This window comes from Neoarius graeffei, chromosome 22 (assembly GCF_027579695.1).
Source record: "Neoarius graeffei isolate fNeoGra1 chromosome 22, fNeoGra1.pri, whole genome shotgun sequence".
NCBI classification, from domain to species: Eukaryota; Metazoa; Chordata; class Actinopteri; order Siluriformes; family Ariidae; genus Neoarius; species Neoarius graeffei.
In genome coordinates this window covers 16795458-16814623 of record NC_083590.1, presented here as the reverse complement: position 1 = coordinate 16814623, position 19166 = coordinate 16795458, and the positions used below count along the sequence as shown (strand labels likewise).

Sequence of the window (19166 nt, the reverse complement as noted above, 5' to 3'; positions counted from 1 at the left end):
CTCAGAAAATTTTTAATTAATTAGATGCCATTTCCTGCATTCTGGTGTATTTTTAAGAGGTTGTTAAACACCTAATTTTACCTACAAAAGTCACTTAATTCAATGACTATTTTAGAGACTCAACAATAAGTCCTCATTCAACTCGTCCATATATTCATCAGCCTGTTTTTAAACCCACTGCTCTGCCTAAGATAATGAGATGAATGTGACACAATTTGTTGTGAAGATGTCTCTTGTGCTGGACTGTCTCTATTCTCTTCACCAATCACAAGCTATTATTAATAATTACTCAAACATTACCACTGTTACTGACATTAAGTTTACTCGAGGTGCAAATGATTCAGCAAAAAGTCAATAATTTAAAGGTTTAAGTGAAGAGTCAGGTTTTGTAGAATTTATCTCTGCTTGACTGGATTTTTAATGATCACATATTTAATTGTAAATAGATTTAATTATTTCTTTAAAGTAAAAGTGATTCTGAGGACAAACGATCACTTCATGACTAATATATTTGTTCTGCATGTTTTACTTTTACAGAAAATTTTAATTGATAAACAACACTGTACACAACTATTAACTGCTGCTTTAGTGAGTTATTGTGACTCTCAGAGAGATGATCTTACCTCAGTGTCTCCACTTTACAGTGAGGATTCTCCAGTAGAGCACAGAGACGCGTCACTCCTGTGTCTTCTAGTTTATTCCGAGACAGATCCAGTGTCTTCACAGTCAGATGCAGTTCTCTCAGACTGGAGGTTTCTGAGTTGAGCACTGAGACCAGAGCTTCAGCGCTTCTCCCTTTAATCGTATCACAACTGATCCTGAAGGAAATAAAATAATACATAATAAACTCACACAAATGATCAAACAGGTCCTAAAATCTTTCACTGCACCATTTCATTTTCATAAATGACAAAAGTAAAAACTCCGAGTCGACAACACACTGAAATGCTGTAACAGTAATTCACAGTTCGAGCTGTTCGGATTTGAGTTTTCTGCTGCACACGTCATCACTGACACATGGGATAAACACGCAACATCAAATCTGATCACCAAATCGGGAAATAAGAGTCTGATCTAAAATATTTATAAGAGGAGAAAGGAAAAGAGTTTCAAAAGTCAGGTTTAGATGAAGCAGGCAGAGTTCGAGGCAGAGTCATATTTATCTGAACAGATCAGACATTTGATTTGTTCTCTAATTAGTGAGCGACTGAAATGATCACAGCCCAGTGCTGAAGGAGTTTTATGGAGCTACTCATGATGAGCTACTTGGCTAACTGTGTGTGTGTGTGTGTGTTGCCAGGTGCTCCTTGCAGACAACCCAACCTGCAGAAACTCATTTCAGGGAGGTGCCGTGACGCATGACTTTTCCCCCCCCATCGGGGGGGGGGGGGGCGGGGGGGGGGGGTGTCACGACACCTCCCTGAAATGAGTTTGGATGTCTGTAGGCCAATCAGGATGCTCTTTGTCGAGCATGCACTACATGAACAGGCACACGCGCAGTCTCCCTCGCGCACTCCATCATATGCGTGATGCAGACATTAATGTTTCGCGTGCACGCGCTTGCTCTAGATTCCAGGAGATATTCTCCAATTTGCGGGCATCAGGGAGCCGCTATCAATATGCGGGAGACTCCCGGAACTTCCGGGAGACTTGGGATGTCTGTCCTTATTTGTTCCTGGTGCCAGTGATTTACAGACTGGACATGTTCTTCCCCTTACACTCTGTGTGTTGTCTCTCCCTGTCTGACCTGAAATCAATAAATCACAGAGCTACAGCAGGGAAAAGAACAAAAGCTGTGAAGGTCAACAGGAAAAAAAATTACAATTTATAAATTATATCAGGATATTAAAACAAAATAATGTAATAAATTTATATTATGATGTTATAAAAGTAAATAAGAATGGTGTTTGTAATGAGTTCTCTGTGAAAGTCTGTTTTCACGATTTGAATAAAACCATTTATCAGGTCATAACAGGCCTCAACATTAACTTTTGTCACCTTTTTCCCTGCAGGGCAAATGGCTTCAAAACATTTTTGTCCCCTTTGAATTTCCTTTTGCCCTAAAATTTTGTGGTATTTCAGCAAGTTGTCAAGTCCACGGTTCAAGGCAACACTGATATGTTTTCTAGGGGTATAATTGAGTTATTTAGACAAAGGAACATTTAAAAAATTATTTTTAAAAACATTTATGTCTGCAACAGAAGAACAAGACAAACCCTGAAAACATGAAACATAAATCAATATCATACATGTAAGAGGGGCGGCACGGTGGTGTAGTGGTTAGCGCTGTCGCCTCACAGCAAGAAGGTCCGGGTTCAAGCCCCGGGGCCGGCGAGGGCCTTTCTGTGTGGAGTTTGCATGTTCTGCCCGTGTCCGCGTGGGTTTCCTCCGGGTGCTCCGGTTTCCCCCACAGTCCAAAGACATGCAGGTTAGGTTAACTGGTGACTCTAAATTGACCGTAGGTGTGAATGTGAGTGTGAATGGTTGCCTGTGTCTATGTGTCAGCCCTGTGATGACCTGGCGACTTGTCCAGGGTGTACCCCGCCTTTTGCCCGTAGTCAGCTGGGATAGGCTCCAGCTTGTCTGCGACCCTGTAGAACAGGATAAAGTGGCTAGAGATAATGAGATGACATATATGTAAGACTTACGTATGGTACGAGTATATAATACGTCTTTTTATATCGAGTTTCCGACACAAAACACTTTGTCTTGCCTCACAATGACTCGCAATATTGCAAAGATGAATTATAAAACTAAAAACATTATAAAACAGGAGTGTGTACTGCAGTACTGTCTTATCATTCAGTCTGCCGTTGCATTCAGGAGGAAATTAAACAACCTGTCCTCGTCTACATCAGCTTCCTGTGCAGCCTCTGCAAATTGTGGGCGCCGTTCACGCCGTCCCTTCGTCCACCATAGGTGGCCTGCCCTCTCAGCATTAAACGCATCAAGATCCAGGCCCTGTAGAGCAGGGGTTCTCAACCTTTTCTGCTTTAAAGCCCACCTATTCATACTTGTACCGAGTCGGGGCCCATTAAAAAAGATCTCCAATTATTCTGGATCATCTATTCTATTAGAATCTAATAATCTACTGTAAAGTGTATGCATGGGATGCAACATCACTCCCTGTTACAGATGGGAATTTAAATAAATGCAATAAAAACAAATTTTTAGATTGTAGGTCTTGTGTTTAAAGCTATATGGATGCAGGTCATTCTCAGTCAGAAGGGGTTAATGATCCAAAAGTGGAGTCTGATCCATTCGCACAAGAACTTCTTGCCATGTTTGTGTTCAGCAAACAAGCAGGTTATTAAAACCAAGAAGTACACTCAAAAGAAGTGGATCTAGAAAACACTCCGAAGGATTTTTCCTCTGAAAGAAAAATTTACCACCTAAATTTGACATTAGTAGAATAAATTGTGATCATATTGTAGCCATAACTAAATACAAAGACAATAGTTATGCATTTTTTTCCTTTCGATTACGTTCATTATGTCTTATATTAAATATAGTTTTTTTTTTTTTCTTTTTTATCAGACATCTAATTTTTGGGTTTGTTTACCTGACATGTTTCGACGTGCAACTGTCGTCTTCCTCAGAGTGTCACCGGATGTTATTGGTGACGCATCTTTTATCAGCTGATGTTTCCGAAGGCGTGGCCTTCCTGTCTGGATTGACAGGTCGGTCACGCCTTCTACTGTCAGTTCGTCCCCTGCAAGATGGCACTCCAGGTATGGGAGAGCATATATGCTCCCTCATCTCGGTTGATGGTCCTCGGGCTTCGCTTACGGATCTCCATGGCCTCCCTGATCCAGCGCTGATGTTTATTATCTTCTGTGCGGATGACTCTGGCATTCCCCCAGTCCATAATATGATTTTCCCTTTTGCAATGATCTGTTATAGCTGACTTATAATTTTCCTGTTGTGCCTTTTCTTTTATTGTTCAGGTTTGTCTTGTAGCTGTCTCCTTTTCGCACTCTTTCTTATGTTCATTTTTTCTTGTGTTGAAACTCCTTCCTGTCTCCCCAATGTAAGTTTTATTGCATAATTGACATGGAATCTCATATATGGTGTTGCATCTGTTGTCCGGATGTATTCTGTCTTTGGGATGAACCAGGATCTGACGGAGTGTTGTGTGTGGTTTGACACACACAACCACACACAACACTCCGTCAGATCCTGGTTCATCCCAAAGACAGAATACATCCGGACAACAGATGCAACACCATATATGAGATTCCATGTCAATTATGCAATAAAACTTACATTGGGGAGACAGGAAGGAGTTTCAACACAAGAAAAAATGAACATAAGAAAGAGTGCGAAAAGGAGACAGCTACAAGACAAACCCGAACAATAAAAGAAAAGGCACAACAGGAAAATTATAAGTCAGCTATAACAGATCATTGCAAAAGGGAAAATCATATTATGGACTGGGGGAATGCCAGAGTCATCCGCACAGAAGATAACAAACATCAGCGCTGGATCAGGGAGGCTATGGAGATACGTAAGCGAAGCCCGAGGACCATCAACCGGGATGAGGGAGCATACATGCTCTCCCATACCTGGAGTGCCATCTTGCAGGGGACGAACAGACAGTAGAAGGCGTGACCGACCTGTCAATCCAGACAGGAAGGCCACGCCTTCGGAAACATCAGCTGATAAAAGATGCGTCACCAATAACATCCGGTGACACTCTGAGGAAGACGACAGTTGCACGTCGAAACATGTCAGGTAAACAAACCCAAAAATTAGATGTCTGATAAAAAAGAAAAAAAAAAAACTAAATAGTTATGCATACTGTTAATTAACTTAATGTGAAGATAATCAACAGATTTTCAGCTTTTTTTTAAGATTGTGTCTATTTTAGTCTTTTGTATTTGTAATTATTTGTATCTGTACATGCACGACCCCACCAGCTCTGCTGATCAACTTATTGTGTTTAAATAAAGTTATTTATTCATTATGAGGTGGAAAATTATCCATCTGTTGAGTTCCCTGACGTCTCAAACTACCTGGTGCTGCAGACATCGTTCTACATGGCACACAGATTAAAACCTGGAAGAGCATGGAGGAGAACAACTTTTTATATGTGTCTGAGTTAAAGATCTGGGGATCAGGACACTACAAGATAAATCCTGTATCATTTTTGCCCGGGTAAGGAGGAGTTTCTGGGCTTTTTTTGTCCGTGTCTTTGTGATGGTTGCTATGACGTTACAAGTTTTGGTATCGGATGAAAACAAACAACTGCCGCTCGATTCCCAATCCTCCCTGATCTTCTCTTCCAGCAGGCATCACAGATCCATAGAATTACTCACAAATCCCCGTCCCCCTCTCTCTCTGTATATTTCACTTGTATTGGAGTAACATTTGACCAGGAGGATCTTTACTTTCACTCGAGTAATGGAGTTGTGGATTTTGTCCCAAAGTGCAGATTTGTCAAAGTGCTTTCAGTTTCTCTCTTTCTAACAGTGGAACAGTAGAACAGTTATATTCAGCTTTACTTACATTGCTTTTCTGGATGCTGCAATCACAGGCATCACCTTCACAAGAAACTCATCTGGTATCTTCCCTGTACTGGTATATTTACTCAGGTCAAACTCCTCCAGCTCCTGTGCTGAAGTCAGTAACACAAACGCCAGAGCAGACCACTGTGAAGCAGAGAGTTCACTTTGTTTTCCAGATTTCAGGTAGCGTTGGATTTCCTCCACTAGAGAATCGTCACCCAGTTCATTCAGACAGTGGAACAGATTGATGGATTTTTCTGCAGGAACATTTTCACTGATCATCTTCTTAATGTACTGAACTGTTTTCCTCTTTCCTGTCTGGGAGCTACTTCCTGTCTGTGTTACCAAGGTATGTAAGAGTTTCTGATTGGACTTCAGTGAGAGACCCAGAAGAAAGCGGAGGAACAGATCCAGATGCCCAGTCTGACTGTTTAAGGTCTGATCTACAGCACTCCTGTGTACATCTGAAATTGTCTTAAAGGACAGAAAATGCAAAAAACTGGACCAACTAGGAACAAGAACATTTCTCTTTTCCTTCATGAAGGTCAGATGAACATACAGAGCTGCGAGATGCTCCTGAACACTCAGATGAACAAAGCAGTACACTTTACTCTGGTGAAGCCCAACCTCCTCTCTGAAGATCTGCGTACACACACCTGAGTACACTGCTGCTTCTGTCACATCAATGCCACACTCTCTCAGGTCTTCCTCATAGAAGATCAGGTTGCCTTTCTCCAGCTGCTCAAAAGCCAGTTTTCCCAGTTTGAGAAGCATTTCTCCATCACTCCCCTGCTTCTTTGAGTACTTTCCTCTGATGATGTTTGTCTGAATGATGAGGAAGTGTGTGTACATTTGAGTCAGAGTCGTGGGGATCTCTCCACTCTCTGCTTCACCCAACATTCTCTCGAGAACAGTGGCTGAAATCCAGCAGAAGACTGGGATGTGACACATGATGTAGAGACTTCTTAATGACTTCAGGTGTGTGATGATGTTCTCGGCCAGGCTCTGATCACTGACCCTCTTCCTGAAGTACTCCTCCTTCTGTGGGTCATTGAACCCTCGTACCTCTGTGACTCGGTGGACATACTCAGAGGGGATTTGATCAGCTGCTGCTGGTCGGGAGGTGACCCAGATGAAAGCAGAGGGAAGCAGATTCCCTTTGATCAGGTTTATCAGCAGCACACGCACTGATGCTGATTCAGTTACATCACACACTCTCACTGTGTTCTGGAAATCCAGAGGGAAACGACACTCGTCCAATCCATCAAAAATGAACAGAACCCTTTCCAACCTGAACATTTCTGTTTCTTTGGTTTCCTTAAAACAGGCATGAAGGAGCTCCATCAGACTCAGTTTTTGGTCCTTCATCAGATTCAGCTCTCTGAAAGGAAGTGGAAATATGAGGGGGACGTCCTGATTTGCTTTCCCTTCAGCCCAGTCCACAATAAACTTCTGCACAGAGACTGTTTTTCCGATACCAGCCACTCCCTTTGTCACTACAGTTCTGATGAGTTTGTCTTCTTCAGATAAGGGCTTAAAGATGTCGTTGCATTTGATTGGTGTTTCCTCTGTTGTTTTTCTCCTGGACGCTGCCTCGATCTGTCTCACCTCATGTTCTTTATTGACGTCTCCACTGTCTCCCTCTGTGATGTAGAGCTCTGTGTAGATCTCATTCAGGAGCACTCGGTTTTCCTGCTTTATCATCACTTCATTTAAACACTGAAACTTCTTCATCAGATTTAATTTGAACTTCTTCTGGACTTCATTTCCAGCAGCAGATTCTGGGGCGTGTCTGTGTGACAGGGTGAAGTAGGAAGACATGGTGAGACATGGGCTCCAATTATTACAGTTTAAGATCACAGTTTTTCTGACTGGATTCCACAGATAGTTCTTTATGATGTTCTCACTGTGCATTTGTTTTATTCTCCTGTATGTTTTCTATAATCTAATCAGTCTCTATGAAATAACAGCAGAGAGGTTTATAATACCAGTGCATCAGTGTCACAGTCATGGTGTTGGGTTTGATCTTACCCTGTATCTGTGATGAAGATCTTTTCTCTTCTGTCTCCTGCCTTCTGTAAATCACTGGGAACAAAAATTGTTGCTGTTAAAGACAATAACTTTCATCACTTTAATCCTACAATCTAAACTTTAGCCCTAATTTTACTACAATAATTCTTCGAGTGCATTAACATTTAGAGAGCACAGTGCTGAATACAACACGACAAAAATATTGTGGAACTGGAGAAAAAAAAAATCTGCTCCAGTTTTAATTTGAGTTTTTCTCGATTTTCCTTCCTATTTCATCATTAAGGATGGAACAGAATATCACTCCGTCATGCAGAATGAACAGATAACGTGTTTTAAATGGATACAAAAGCAGATGTGTATTTTTCAGAAAGCCGGCCAGAAATGTTCATAGGTATAAAATCTGTAACTGGATCCAGAATTATACTCCACCCTGGATGATGCAGCAGTCCATCATTTTAGGGGCAATTTAGTGACGTGTTTTTGGGAGATGGGAGTTCAGGTTGAGGAAAATGCTGATGTTCATTATTATTAATAAATACTGTAATGTCAGTGATGTGATTTATGGTAAATAGTCATTGTGTTCATATAAAGGGTCTCCATTTTCTATTATATTTTACAGAAACACTCAGACACATCGCTTTTTATGGAGACACGGCCAAGTAACAGTGATCTCAATGGGGCCAGGATTTTAACCGTAAATTCATTATTATTATTATTATTATTATTATTATTATTATTATTATTTCTTATTATGTCATAGAAGTAATTCCATATTGTTTTTGCTTATATTAGCATTTCTTGCTTCAGCATTTAAGACGTTACCTGTAAAACATTTTGAACTTCAGAAATGTTTGCACTCCTCAAAAGCATTTCCTGAAAGTCTTGCTGAATTACTAAAGACTAAGAAACTATTATATCAAAAACTGTACAGTAGACTTCTGGTAATGGTGGCACGTTGAGTAGTCGTGGTTTCTCTTGCTCTGTTGCTAATCCTACAAGTTGAGCACTTTAAACATTCCTAACCGCCTTTAAAAGTAAAACGTTTCATGATTTAGGCATGAACAATCAAACATGACAAGGGCAAAGAACAAGGATGAGCTAAAGTCAAACAGAGGGCTCCTTAATGAAGAAAACATGTCGACAGCTAACTCCGAAGAGAACAGCGATGCACCACCTGCACAGGTGGGTAACACCGACTCCATCGAAAGCACAGAAAATCCCTCTACCTCGGACATCATGAAGGCTATACTGTCATTCAAACAAGACTTTCATACAGAAATGGAAGGGGTATTGGCAGCTATCAAGAACGTGCAATCTGACATTAAAGAATGCAACGGCCAAGGCAGAGCAACGCATTTCTGCAGCAGAGGACACCATTAACAAACTGCAAGTGACGGTGGCCAAATTTGAGAAGAAGGCTGAAAGTTTAGCCAGTAAAGTGGAAGACCTGGAATGCAGGAGCCATCACAACAATGTGCGCATACTGGGCATACCTGAGAAAAAAAGGAGGGATTCGACCCATGCTCGTACATGGAGAAATGGATTGCGGACAATCTGGAGATATCGGCCCCGGTTCTGGAGAGAGCCCACCGCTTACCGAACCAAAATCCTGGTTCTACGCTGAGAGCACTCATTGTGAAATGCCTTAATTAGAAGGATAGAGAGGGCATACTTCGAGCCATCAGGGTGAAAAAAAAAGAGATCATCTACAAAAATAACAATCAGATTCCTCCAGGATTTGTCTGCAGAAGTTTACAAACAACAGAGACAGTACGACAATGTGAGGAAAAGGCTGCGGGACAAGGGGATCCTCAAACACCGCATCACCTTCCCTGCCAGGCTGCTGCTGATCCACGGAGCGCGAACAACCGTCTTTGACAGCCTGATGGATGTGGATAAATACATCAGGGAGTTGGGGGAATCGGAGCCCGGAGACAAATTAACTAAGGGACTACAAACTCATCACTACAGTTAAGATGTGATTTCTCTTTGTGATGTTACGAAACTCCATTCTTTAAGGTTAACATTTACAGCAAATTTTCTATATTCATGTTAATAACAGTAAGGATAGGAATTAAATCTAAACCAACAAGCAACACTAGCAAGAGAGTTAAATTAATCAGAAGAATGGTTCCTCATCGTAGAGTGGACCTGTTCAGAGTGTTCGAAGGAAGAAGTTTGATAACGGATGAGGGTTGCCCGAGTGTTCAAGTTGGGCATTTGTGTGTTTGGGATGTTCAGGGAGGGAAATCTCTCTTCTTGTGCAGCATGGTACCAACTTTATCAGATTTAATGCCTTTTCATCATACCTTCCCAAATGGAAGACATAAAAGAAGCAATTAATAACGGGGAACCTACCAAACTTCATAATAGGCTAAAACATAATATATAATGGCAGATATCCTAATTGAATGTATTTCATGGAACTGTAGAGGCTTGAATAAACCTACCAAAGTCAAACAGGTTATGAACAGGATAAAACAGTTAAAAGCCAAGATAGTATTCTCACAGGAAACATGCTTGCTAGCTAATGAGTTATCAAAGATAAAATGTAGATGGCCAGGGCATGTCCTAACATCATCTTATTCTACTAATGCCAGAGGCGTCATGACATTAATACATAAATCCATTCCACTACAAATTGAAAGAATTATCGAGGACCATAATGGTAGATCTTTAATTGTACAAGGCTGCCTTCTTTCTACACAGATTGATCAAATTAATGTTTACAGACCAAATACTGACAATGTAAACTTTAAAACTATTTATTTTTGAGAATCTCAACATTGCCAGGCAAAAACATTATTGCTGGAGATTTTAACTGCGTCTTGGATCCAAGCAAAGACAGATCAGTCGGCGTGGACAATACTCATTAGATACAGAAAAACAATACACCATTTCATGAAAGAACTCAAACTGGTGGATATATGGAGAAATTTGAACCCAACAGTGAGAGAGTTCTCCTGTTACTCCAGCACTTATAAATGTTCTTCTAGAATAAGACTATTTTCTGGTGTCAGCAGAACTCCTGTCGAATATTAGAGGCTGTCACTACAATAGCATAGTCATTTCAGACCATGCAACAGTCTCCATGGTCTTTGTTGAGCCAAAGTTGATATATCAATGCCCTAAGTGGAGTTTCCAGACTAAATGGATGCAGGATTCAAAATTTCTACAGTTTCTGGGGTAACAAATTGATATTTATTCTGAAATTAACACAACCCAGACCACTGCTACAATTAGATGGGAAGCCTTCAAATCATTTATGAGGGGTCAAATTATAAGCTACACAAGCAGATGATCAAGGGAATTCCAAGGAAAATATAGAGAGCTGGAACTACAAAATTAAAGCACTAGAGAACAGGAGCTACCATGAGAGGGAGTACAACAGTGATACACACAAACAGTTATTACTATTACGGACTCAATATAATGAGATAACATCTAAAGTGGGCGGCACGGTGGTGCAGTGGTTAGCGCTGTCGCCTCACAGCAAGAAGGTCCGGGTTCGAGCCCCGTGGCCGGCGAGGGCCTTTCTGTGCGGAGTTTGCATGTTCTCCCCGTGTCCGCGTGGGTTTCCTCCGGGTGCTCCGGTTTCCCCCACAGTCCAAAGACATGCAGGTTAGGTTAACTGGTGACTCTAAATTGACCGTAGGTGTGAATGTGAATGGTTGTCTGTGTCTATGTGTCAGCCCTGTGATGACCTGGCGACTTGTCCAGGGTGTACCCCGCCTTTCGCCCATAGTCAGCTGGGATAGGCTCCGGCTTGCCTGCGACCCTGTAGAACAGGATAAAGCGGCTAGAGATAATGAGATGAGAACATCTAAAGCCGTGGAAAATTTAATAAGACTTAGAGAAAGCAGCAAACTGAGAAGACAATTACAAATATAGAGGATACACATGGGAATGTTATCAATGACCCTCTGGAAATGAATGCAACATTCAGAAATTTCTACAAAAATCTTTATAAAACTGAATACAACAGTAACACTCCGACCATATCCTTCGATCAACTTAATATTCCAAAAAATTCTGAAGAAAGTATAAATATGCGGGACAGGCAGTTAAGTGTAGCTGAAATATCAGAAGCCATTGGGGCACTGAAGGCAGGGAAATCGGCAGGACCAGACGGTCTTCCAATTGATTATATAAATACTTCAAAGACAAACTGGTAACCCCTCTCTATGAGATGTATTTAGAATCCGACTATAATGGCATTTTACCTACTTCATTGAGAGAGGCTTTAATTATCCTGCTTCCAAAACCAGGGAAAAGTAATACTAAATGTGAAAATACGCGCCCAATAGGTTGAATAAATACGGACACAAAAATTCTTTGTAAAATTTTGGCAAAGAGACTGGAGGGTGTACTTCCAAATATTGGGGGGGCGATCAAAATGGGTTCATAAAGGGTAGGCAGGGGTTCCATACTGCAAGATGCGTTCTTAATATTCTTCACAATCAGAGGGGAGAACGGGATACGGCTCTTTTATCACTTGACGCAGAAAAGGCCGTTGACAGAGTTGAATGGAATTCTCTCTTTGATGTTATTTTGAGATTTGGAGACCATTTTTATAGATGGATTAAATTATTACATCTAAACCCTGTAGCCAAGGTGCTAACAAATGATGTGACCTTCAAACCCTTTAACATCACTCGAGGGTGTCCACAGGGCTTGCCTCTGTCACCACTTTTATTTACACTAGCTATAGAGCCATTAGCAAGAGCAATTAGAGCTAACAGAGAAATAATAGGGGTTTCAATTGGCAACAAAGAACACAAAATAGCTCTCTTTGCGGATTATGTAATTTTATTTTTAAAACAGCCAGACACCTCCATACCTACACTGTTAGATCGATTTGGCAAAATGTCTGGTTAAAAATTGGACGCCTCAAAATCCTCACTTATGCTGCTTAACGAAAATGAGGAACAAAAATCTGTTCAACATCCATCTCCTTTTAAGCCCTCAAAGGGGTTCACTTACCTGGGCATTAAATTAACACCTCAGTTAGAAAATATAGCTTCAATAAATTATGAACCTGTGATTGACTCAACATTTAAGTCAATAGAAAGATGGATGTCCTTGCCTATTTCTCTCATAGGAAGAATAAATATTTTAAAGATGAATATTCTGCCTAAATTTATATATTTATTCCAAAATATCCCTTTGGCACCACCTGAAGGAATATTTAAAAAGATAACACCACTGATCAGGAGGTTCATATGGAATAAAAAAAATCCTAGAGTTCGCCTATCACTGTTGTACCTTCCATTTGACACAGGGGGGCTAAAATGTCCTAATCTTTATTGGTATTACCTCTGAGCACAGCTGAGTACCTTGAGGTTCTATTTCTCTGACAACATGACATCGTGGATGGACAGAGTCTCACAAGGTGTCCCAGATACCATTACATTTATACCTGTACTCAGCTGATCTAAAATATCTGAGAATGCATACGGCCAATCCTATAGTACTAAATATGGTTAATATATGGTATGAGGGAAAGAAACACATGAATATCAAACTCTGTCACAGTTCAGTCCAATTTGGGGTAATGCCTCATTTAAACCAGGCAAGCTGGATGCTGGATTCAAATTATGGGCAAAGAATGGGCTAAATAAAATAGCTGACCTATACAGGGAGGAGGTTCTCATGTCTTTTGAGGAAATTTCTCGTTTGCATAATATTTCGAAGAAATATCTGCAATTGCAGAACTTTCTCTCTTCAGTGCAAAATACGTCATTAACAATTCCTCCACTTACACCTCTAGAGGAAATTGTTACTTACAAGCGTACAAAAGGCTGGATTTCTCTAATATATAACTGGCTCGCATCTGGTTCTAATGAGACCTCAACATTTAAACTCAATACATGGAAGGCAGAATTAAAAACATATTTCTATTAATGACTGAATCAAAGCCTGCAAGGAGGCACAGACACAAACAGCCAACACTAATTTAAAGTTACTTCAATACAACTGGCTAATGCAAACTTACGTTACCCTCGTTAAGCTACACAGGTACAATAGCAATATACCTAATACAACCCTGATTCCAAAAAAGTTGGGACAAAGTACAAATTGTAAATAAAAACGGAATGCAACGATGTGGAAGTTTCAAAATTCCATATTTTATTCAGAATAGAACATAGATGACATATCAAATGTTTAAACTGAGAAAATGTATCATTTAAAGACAAAAAATTGGGTGATTTTAAATTTCATGACAGCAACACATCTCAAAAAAGTTGGGACAAGGCCATGTTTACCACTGTGAGACATCCCCTTTTCTCTTTACAACAGTCTGTAAACATCTGGGGACTGAGGAGACAAGTTGCTCAAGTTTAGGGATAGGAATGTTAACCCATTCTTGTCTAATGTAGGATTCTAGTTGTTCAACTGTCTTAGGTCTTTTTTGTCGTATCTTCCGTTTTATGATGTGCCAAATGTTTTCTGTGGGTGAAAGATCTGGACTGCAGGCTGGCCAGTTCAGTACCCGGACCCTTCTTCTACGCAGCCATGATGCTGTAATTGATGCAGTATGTGGTTTGGCATTGTCATGTTGGAAAATGCAAGGTCTTCCCTGAAAGAGACGTCGTCTGGATGGGAGCATATGTTGCTCTAGAACCTGGATATACCTTTCAGCATTGATGGTGTCTTTCCAGATGTGTAAGCTGCCCATGCCACATGCACTAATGCAACCCCATACCATCAGAGATGCAGGCTTCTGAACTGAGCGCTGATAACAACTTGGGTCGTCCTTCTCCTCTTTAGTCCGAATGACACGGCGTCCCTGATTTCCATAAAGAACTTCAAATTTTGATTCGTCTAACCACAGAACAGTTTTCCACTTTGCCACAGTCCATTTTAAATGAGCCTTGGCCCAGAGAAGACATCTCCACTTCTGGATCATGTTTAGATACGGCTTCTTCTTTGAACTATAGAGTTTTAGCTGGCAATGGCGGATGGCACGGTGAATTGTGTTCACAGATAATGTTCTCCGGAAATATTCCTGAGCCCATTTTGTGATTTCCAATACAGAAACATGCCTGTATGCGATGCAGTGCCGTCTAAGGGCCCGAAGATCACGGGCACCCAGTATGGTTTTCCGGCCTTGACCCTTACGCACAGAGAATTGTTCCCGATTCTCTGAATCTTTTGATGATATTATGCACTGTAGATGATGATCTGTTCAAACTCTTTGCAATTTTACACTGTCGAACTCCTTTCTGATATTGCTCCACTATTTGTCGGCGCAGAATTAGGGGGATTGGTGATCCTCTTCCCATCTTTACTTCTGAGAGCCGCTGCCACTCCAAGATGCTCTTTTTATACCCAGTCATGTTAATGACCTGTTGCCAATTGACCTAATGAGTTGCAATTTGGTCCTCCAGCTGTTCCTTTTTTGTACCTTTAACTGTTCCAGCCTCTTATGGAGCACTTGCATGTGACGTCACATCCGATCCAGATTGTAAACAGACACCATCTTGTCGGTAAAACGCCATATTTCCGCCATCTAACCAACACTGACTTTCGTTGTTTTTCGCCCAAATCTTCAAATATTACCGTGCCACAATGCCGGAGAGTTGTATGGCATATAAATGCCACAACAGGAGAGGTCAGAAATCAGGAAGAAAGTTTCATAGGCTGCCACGGGACCCTGACAGGCGTGCAAAATGGATTGCTGCTATCAGCCGGGCCGATCCAAACAACAACAAGGCATGGGTACCGACTGGAAAGAACGATCACTGGCGCCTGTGCAGTGACCATTTCATCTCAGGTTCGCCATGTATTTATTGTGGTTATTTGCAACATAAATTTATGACTTGCTCTAATAAAAAATTTCGGGAAGTGGGAACCTGAGAAAAGGGTTGGGGCGGGGGGGTGGATTGAGTCTTTAGTGGTGTGACATTCTATGTAGTCTCTAGATGTATAATAATTTTATACTTTTAGGGGTCACATGTAGAGATAGATAACTTCATAAGGATCAAATCATAAATTCCTCGTGCTCAATTGCCGCTAGTGACTTACCCGTCCAATGAGGATTGTTATTTTCTTGTTTACAAGATGCCACATCTGAGGGGGGCTGACAAATCCTGAATTTCTGTAAAGATAACTGTCCAGAGACTTATAAGCACGTAGTGCTTCACCACTGAACAGCAAGGGAAAGTTAATGAGGTAATTATACACATCTGGGTATTCCACCTCTGGCAGTTCAATATCCACTGACACAGTCGTGAAAACTACTTCTGGTAATCGATAAGGGTCACTAATCTGTAGGTCGTTTATTTTAGACATATATCTAGTTATCTGTTCATTAGAAAAATGAGCAGTGTAGTCCATCAGTTGAAATTGATCCATTCTGTACACGAGTGCAGCAGTATTCAGCCGTGTTGTTTACCGACAAGATGGCGGCTGTTTACTTTCCGGTCACGTGACTGCAAGATCTCCAATGCCCCTGTCCCAACTTTTTTGAGATGTGGTGCTGTCATGAAATTTAAAATGAGCCAATATTTGGCATGAAATTTCAAAATGTCTCACTTTCAACATTTGATATGTTGTCTATGTTCTATTGTGAATACAATATCAGTTTTTGAGATTTGTAAATTATTGCATTCTGTTTTTAATTTACAATTTGTACTTTGTCCCAACTTTTTTGGAATCGGGGTTGTACGTGTTTTAAGTGTAGTGAGGCTGAAGGGACATTTATACATTATATTTGGGAGTGTGACAAGATCAGAAAATTTTGGAAGGAGGTGATGGATAAAATCACAACCATTTTATCTGTAAACATTTCATTAAACCCCACAATGAGTTTGTTACACCTGTATCCAGCAGATCTTAATCTGAGAGATAGAGAGTACACATTTATTAATTTTGCTATACTACAGGCAAAGTGCCTGATTGCACTGAACTGGAAGAAAGAAACAGCACCCACAATTGGAGCTTGGATTAAGTGTATGGCACAATGCATGCCAATGGAGAGAATAACATACTTTTTAAAAAACAAACTGAACATGTATGAAGGGATATGGAAACCATTCAGTGACTTTATTAAAAATGAAGACGTAGAAGAGCACCTACAGTCGGAGAACCTAAACTAATCTACACCATTATGGTAGACCCCGGAAGATGTTTGAGGCTGAGATCTTGATGTAGTGCTATGTTACGTTTATTTTCTGCTAAGGTACCATCCATTTGATTTTATATTTTGTTTTATTTTTACTTCTCTATTATTATTATTTTTTTTACCCTGTATTAATGTGATATGACTTATTTTTAATAATATGATTGTAAAACAAGAGAGAATAAGTGTGTTTGAGTTTGGGGGGAGGGTGGCTTATCTGGGGTCAGAGGAAGACATCTGTTATATTATAGTGTTCGCATTGTACACTGGTTTTTGTACTTTATTTTGTAATGTGTTGAAAACTAATAAAAACATTGTTGAAAAAACAAAAACAAAAAAACTGTACAGTAGAATGAGAGACACTCGAATATCTATTGAATTAGAGATGAAAGTGGAGCAAAGAAAAAAATCCTGAACTTTTGAAAGTCAAACTAAGATTGTGTGTGTGTGGGGGGGATGTTATTAAACTAAAAAAAAATAAGATAACATGCGAAACCCTGCATTCTAGTGCATTTTAGTACTTATTTTCACTAAAACAAGTTATAACTATTAAGCCTTTTTCTTTCATGTGCATTAATGATTAACACGTCAAAAATATCAAATTTAATTCCCCTAGTTAATGAGTAATTTTCAGGAGTGCATTTAGAAAATACGGTGATTTTCCTGCTACACAGTTCATTACTTTGAAAAATATCAGACAGTTGAAGGTAAACTCAGCAAAATCCCAAAACAGTCCTGTTAAAAAGTAAAGGTCTGTTAGAGTTTCTAAAGCTTTCAGGTTTCAATGTTGGGGACATTGAGCCTCGTTTATCAATCTTTTAGTAGAGTTGTGCGTTTGCAGAAGCTAAAGCGAACTAAAAATTTCCAATTCATATTTATGCGAGTTGAAGCCAATTGTTTACATTAGTTCGTATTGTCTGTAAATTTAAACACACCAATGAATACCAAATTTCTCATGTAAATCAGGGGCGGAGCTAGGATTTCTCGGGGGGGGGGGGGGGGGGGGGGGGGTCACACACTGATTGGCAGCCTGAGTGCATTATGTAACAAAAAATAATTCCCATTGCTAGTTTTAGGCAGCTTAGAAACCAGCTCTTCCATTATTGCTGTTTCTTCCACGTTTTCTTGATGATGTGTTCTAGAAACGGCACTAAAACTTAGCTTCGAAGCCACAAAATGCAACTTTGATGGAAAAAATATATAATAAATTGCTGACCTCTCTTCACATCGAAAGAAGGAGGAAAGTTTTGCTTGTTTTGACATGGCGAATTATTAACATGAGGAAATACATGTAATTCGCAACTAAAAAGACTGCAGCTACACTGGCAGCTTGAACATGCTTTCTAGTGCGATTGTGTTGCGCTTGTGCAGAACGGTGTCAGTCCTGTGCGCCTTAGCTCGTGCACCTGAAGGCGCACTGTTAACAAAGAACACCTGTCTTTAATCAGTGAACTATGTTTGGGCTATTTAAGGACTGCGCCCATGCAAGGACGATGCGAAGTATTACGCCGCGTCTAGGAATGTGAAAAGTCCGAAAAATACACATTTCTCCATTCGGAAAACCGGAGATTTTCAAGAGTTTTGTCAAATATCCGGATTTCCCGGTAAATCCGGAAGACTTTCATCTTTTTGAATCAAAAATAGCTGCTAATGCCAGTGTAGCACAGCCTTTAACTGTGACTTTAACTATGAGAATTATGGGATGTTACCTGTGGACAGATGAGGGGTTTCCACTGTTAAAGTGCAATGGAGGATCCATAGATGCATCACTCTTCATGGAGACACAGCTGGGTTCTGGTGAGTCTGATCTCTTCATCTGGAGTTCACTGTACAACATTATAGACAGTCCTTTATACACACCATTTACACTGGTTATTATTAATTATTACTGTTTATCTTGTTTGCAATTACTCTGACTTAGTGTCACATCCAGATGCACTTTCTGCCTTATCCTGTATGTGACACTGTGAAACACTGAACTGTGCAGTTGTAGGGGGGCTAAAATAATAATAATAATTCAAAAAACAAGACACCCCTTATTTTCTTTCATTTACATTTAATGGTGTTAGTTTAACATTCTTGTGGGTCAGTACAATAGTATTTGTAACTTCTCCACAAGGGGGTGCAAAGCGCTTGAGTGGTAGGGAATAGTATTTAAACACACGAAGAGGGAGAATAAAAGTTCTTCCTGTGAAGTGAACATCTGAAGAACGTGTGTGTCGTGTCTATTCTCGCCACAGGTCAGTAAACAAGCCTAAATCTGGGAATTTATGTGAGTTGTTGCATGTTCAATGTGTAACTGTCAGGCCTGAGTGTATAATTTGTATTTTGAGTTTGTTATTGAGGAGGTATTCGAGGCTGATGCAATGTGACTGAATTGAGGCATACAGTATGCTAGTTATGCTAGCCAGTGGCTGTAATAGGTAATGCCATACAATGTTATACTAACCCTGAGTTATGACGAACTTTCTGTTGTATCAATTACATGCACTGAAAGCTTATGC

General features: G+C 40.3%; 1 protein-coding gene across 1 annotated transcript in view; it reads right to left on the bottom strand.

The window, feature by feature from the left end:
* Positions 1-19166, bottom strand: part of LOC132870704 (NACHT, LRR and PYD domains-containing protein 12-like) — a 76692-nt gene that overhangs the window by 38227 nt on the left and 19299 nt on the right. Inside the window, exons 5-8 of the mRNA XM_060904503.1 lie at positions 18372-18488; positions 7539-7592; positions 5509-7299; positions 624-818 (exon numbers count right to left, since the gene is read on the bottom strand). Of these exons, the coding sequence (XP_060760486.1) occupies positions 624-818; positions 5509-7299; positions 7539-7592; positions 18372-18488 (2157 nt within the window). The remainder of the gene's footprint in view (positions 1-623; positions 819-5508; positions 7300-7538; positions 7593-18371; positions 18489-19166) is intronic.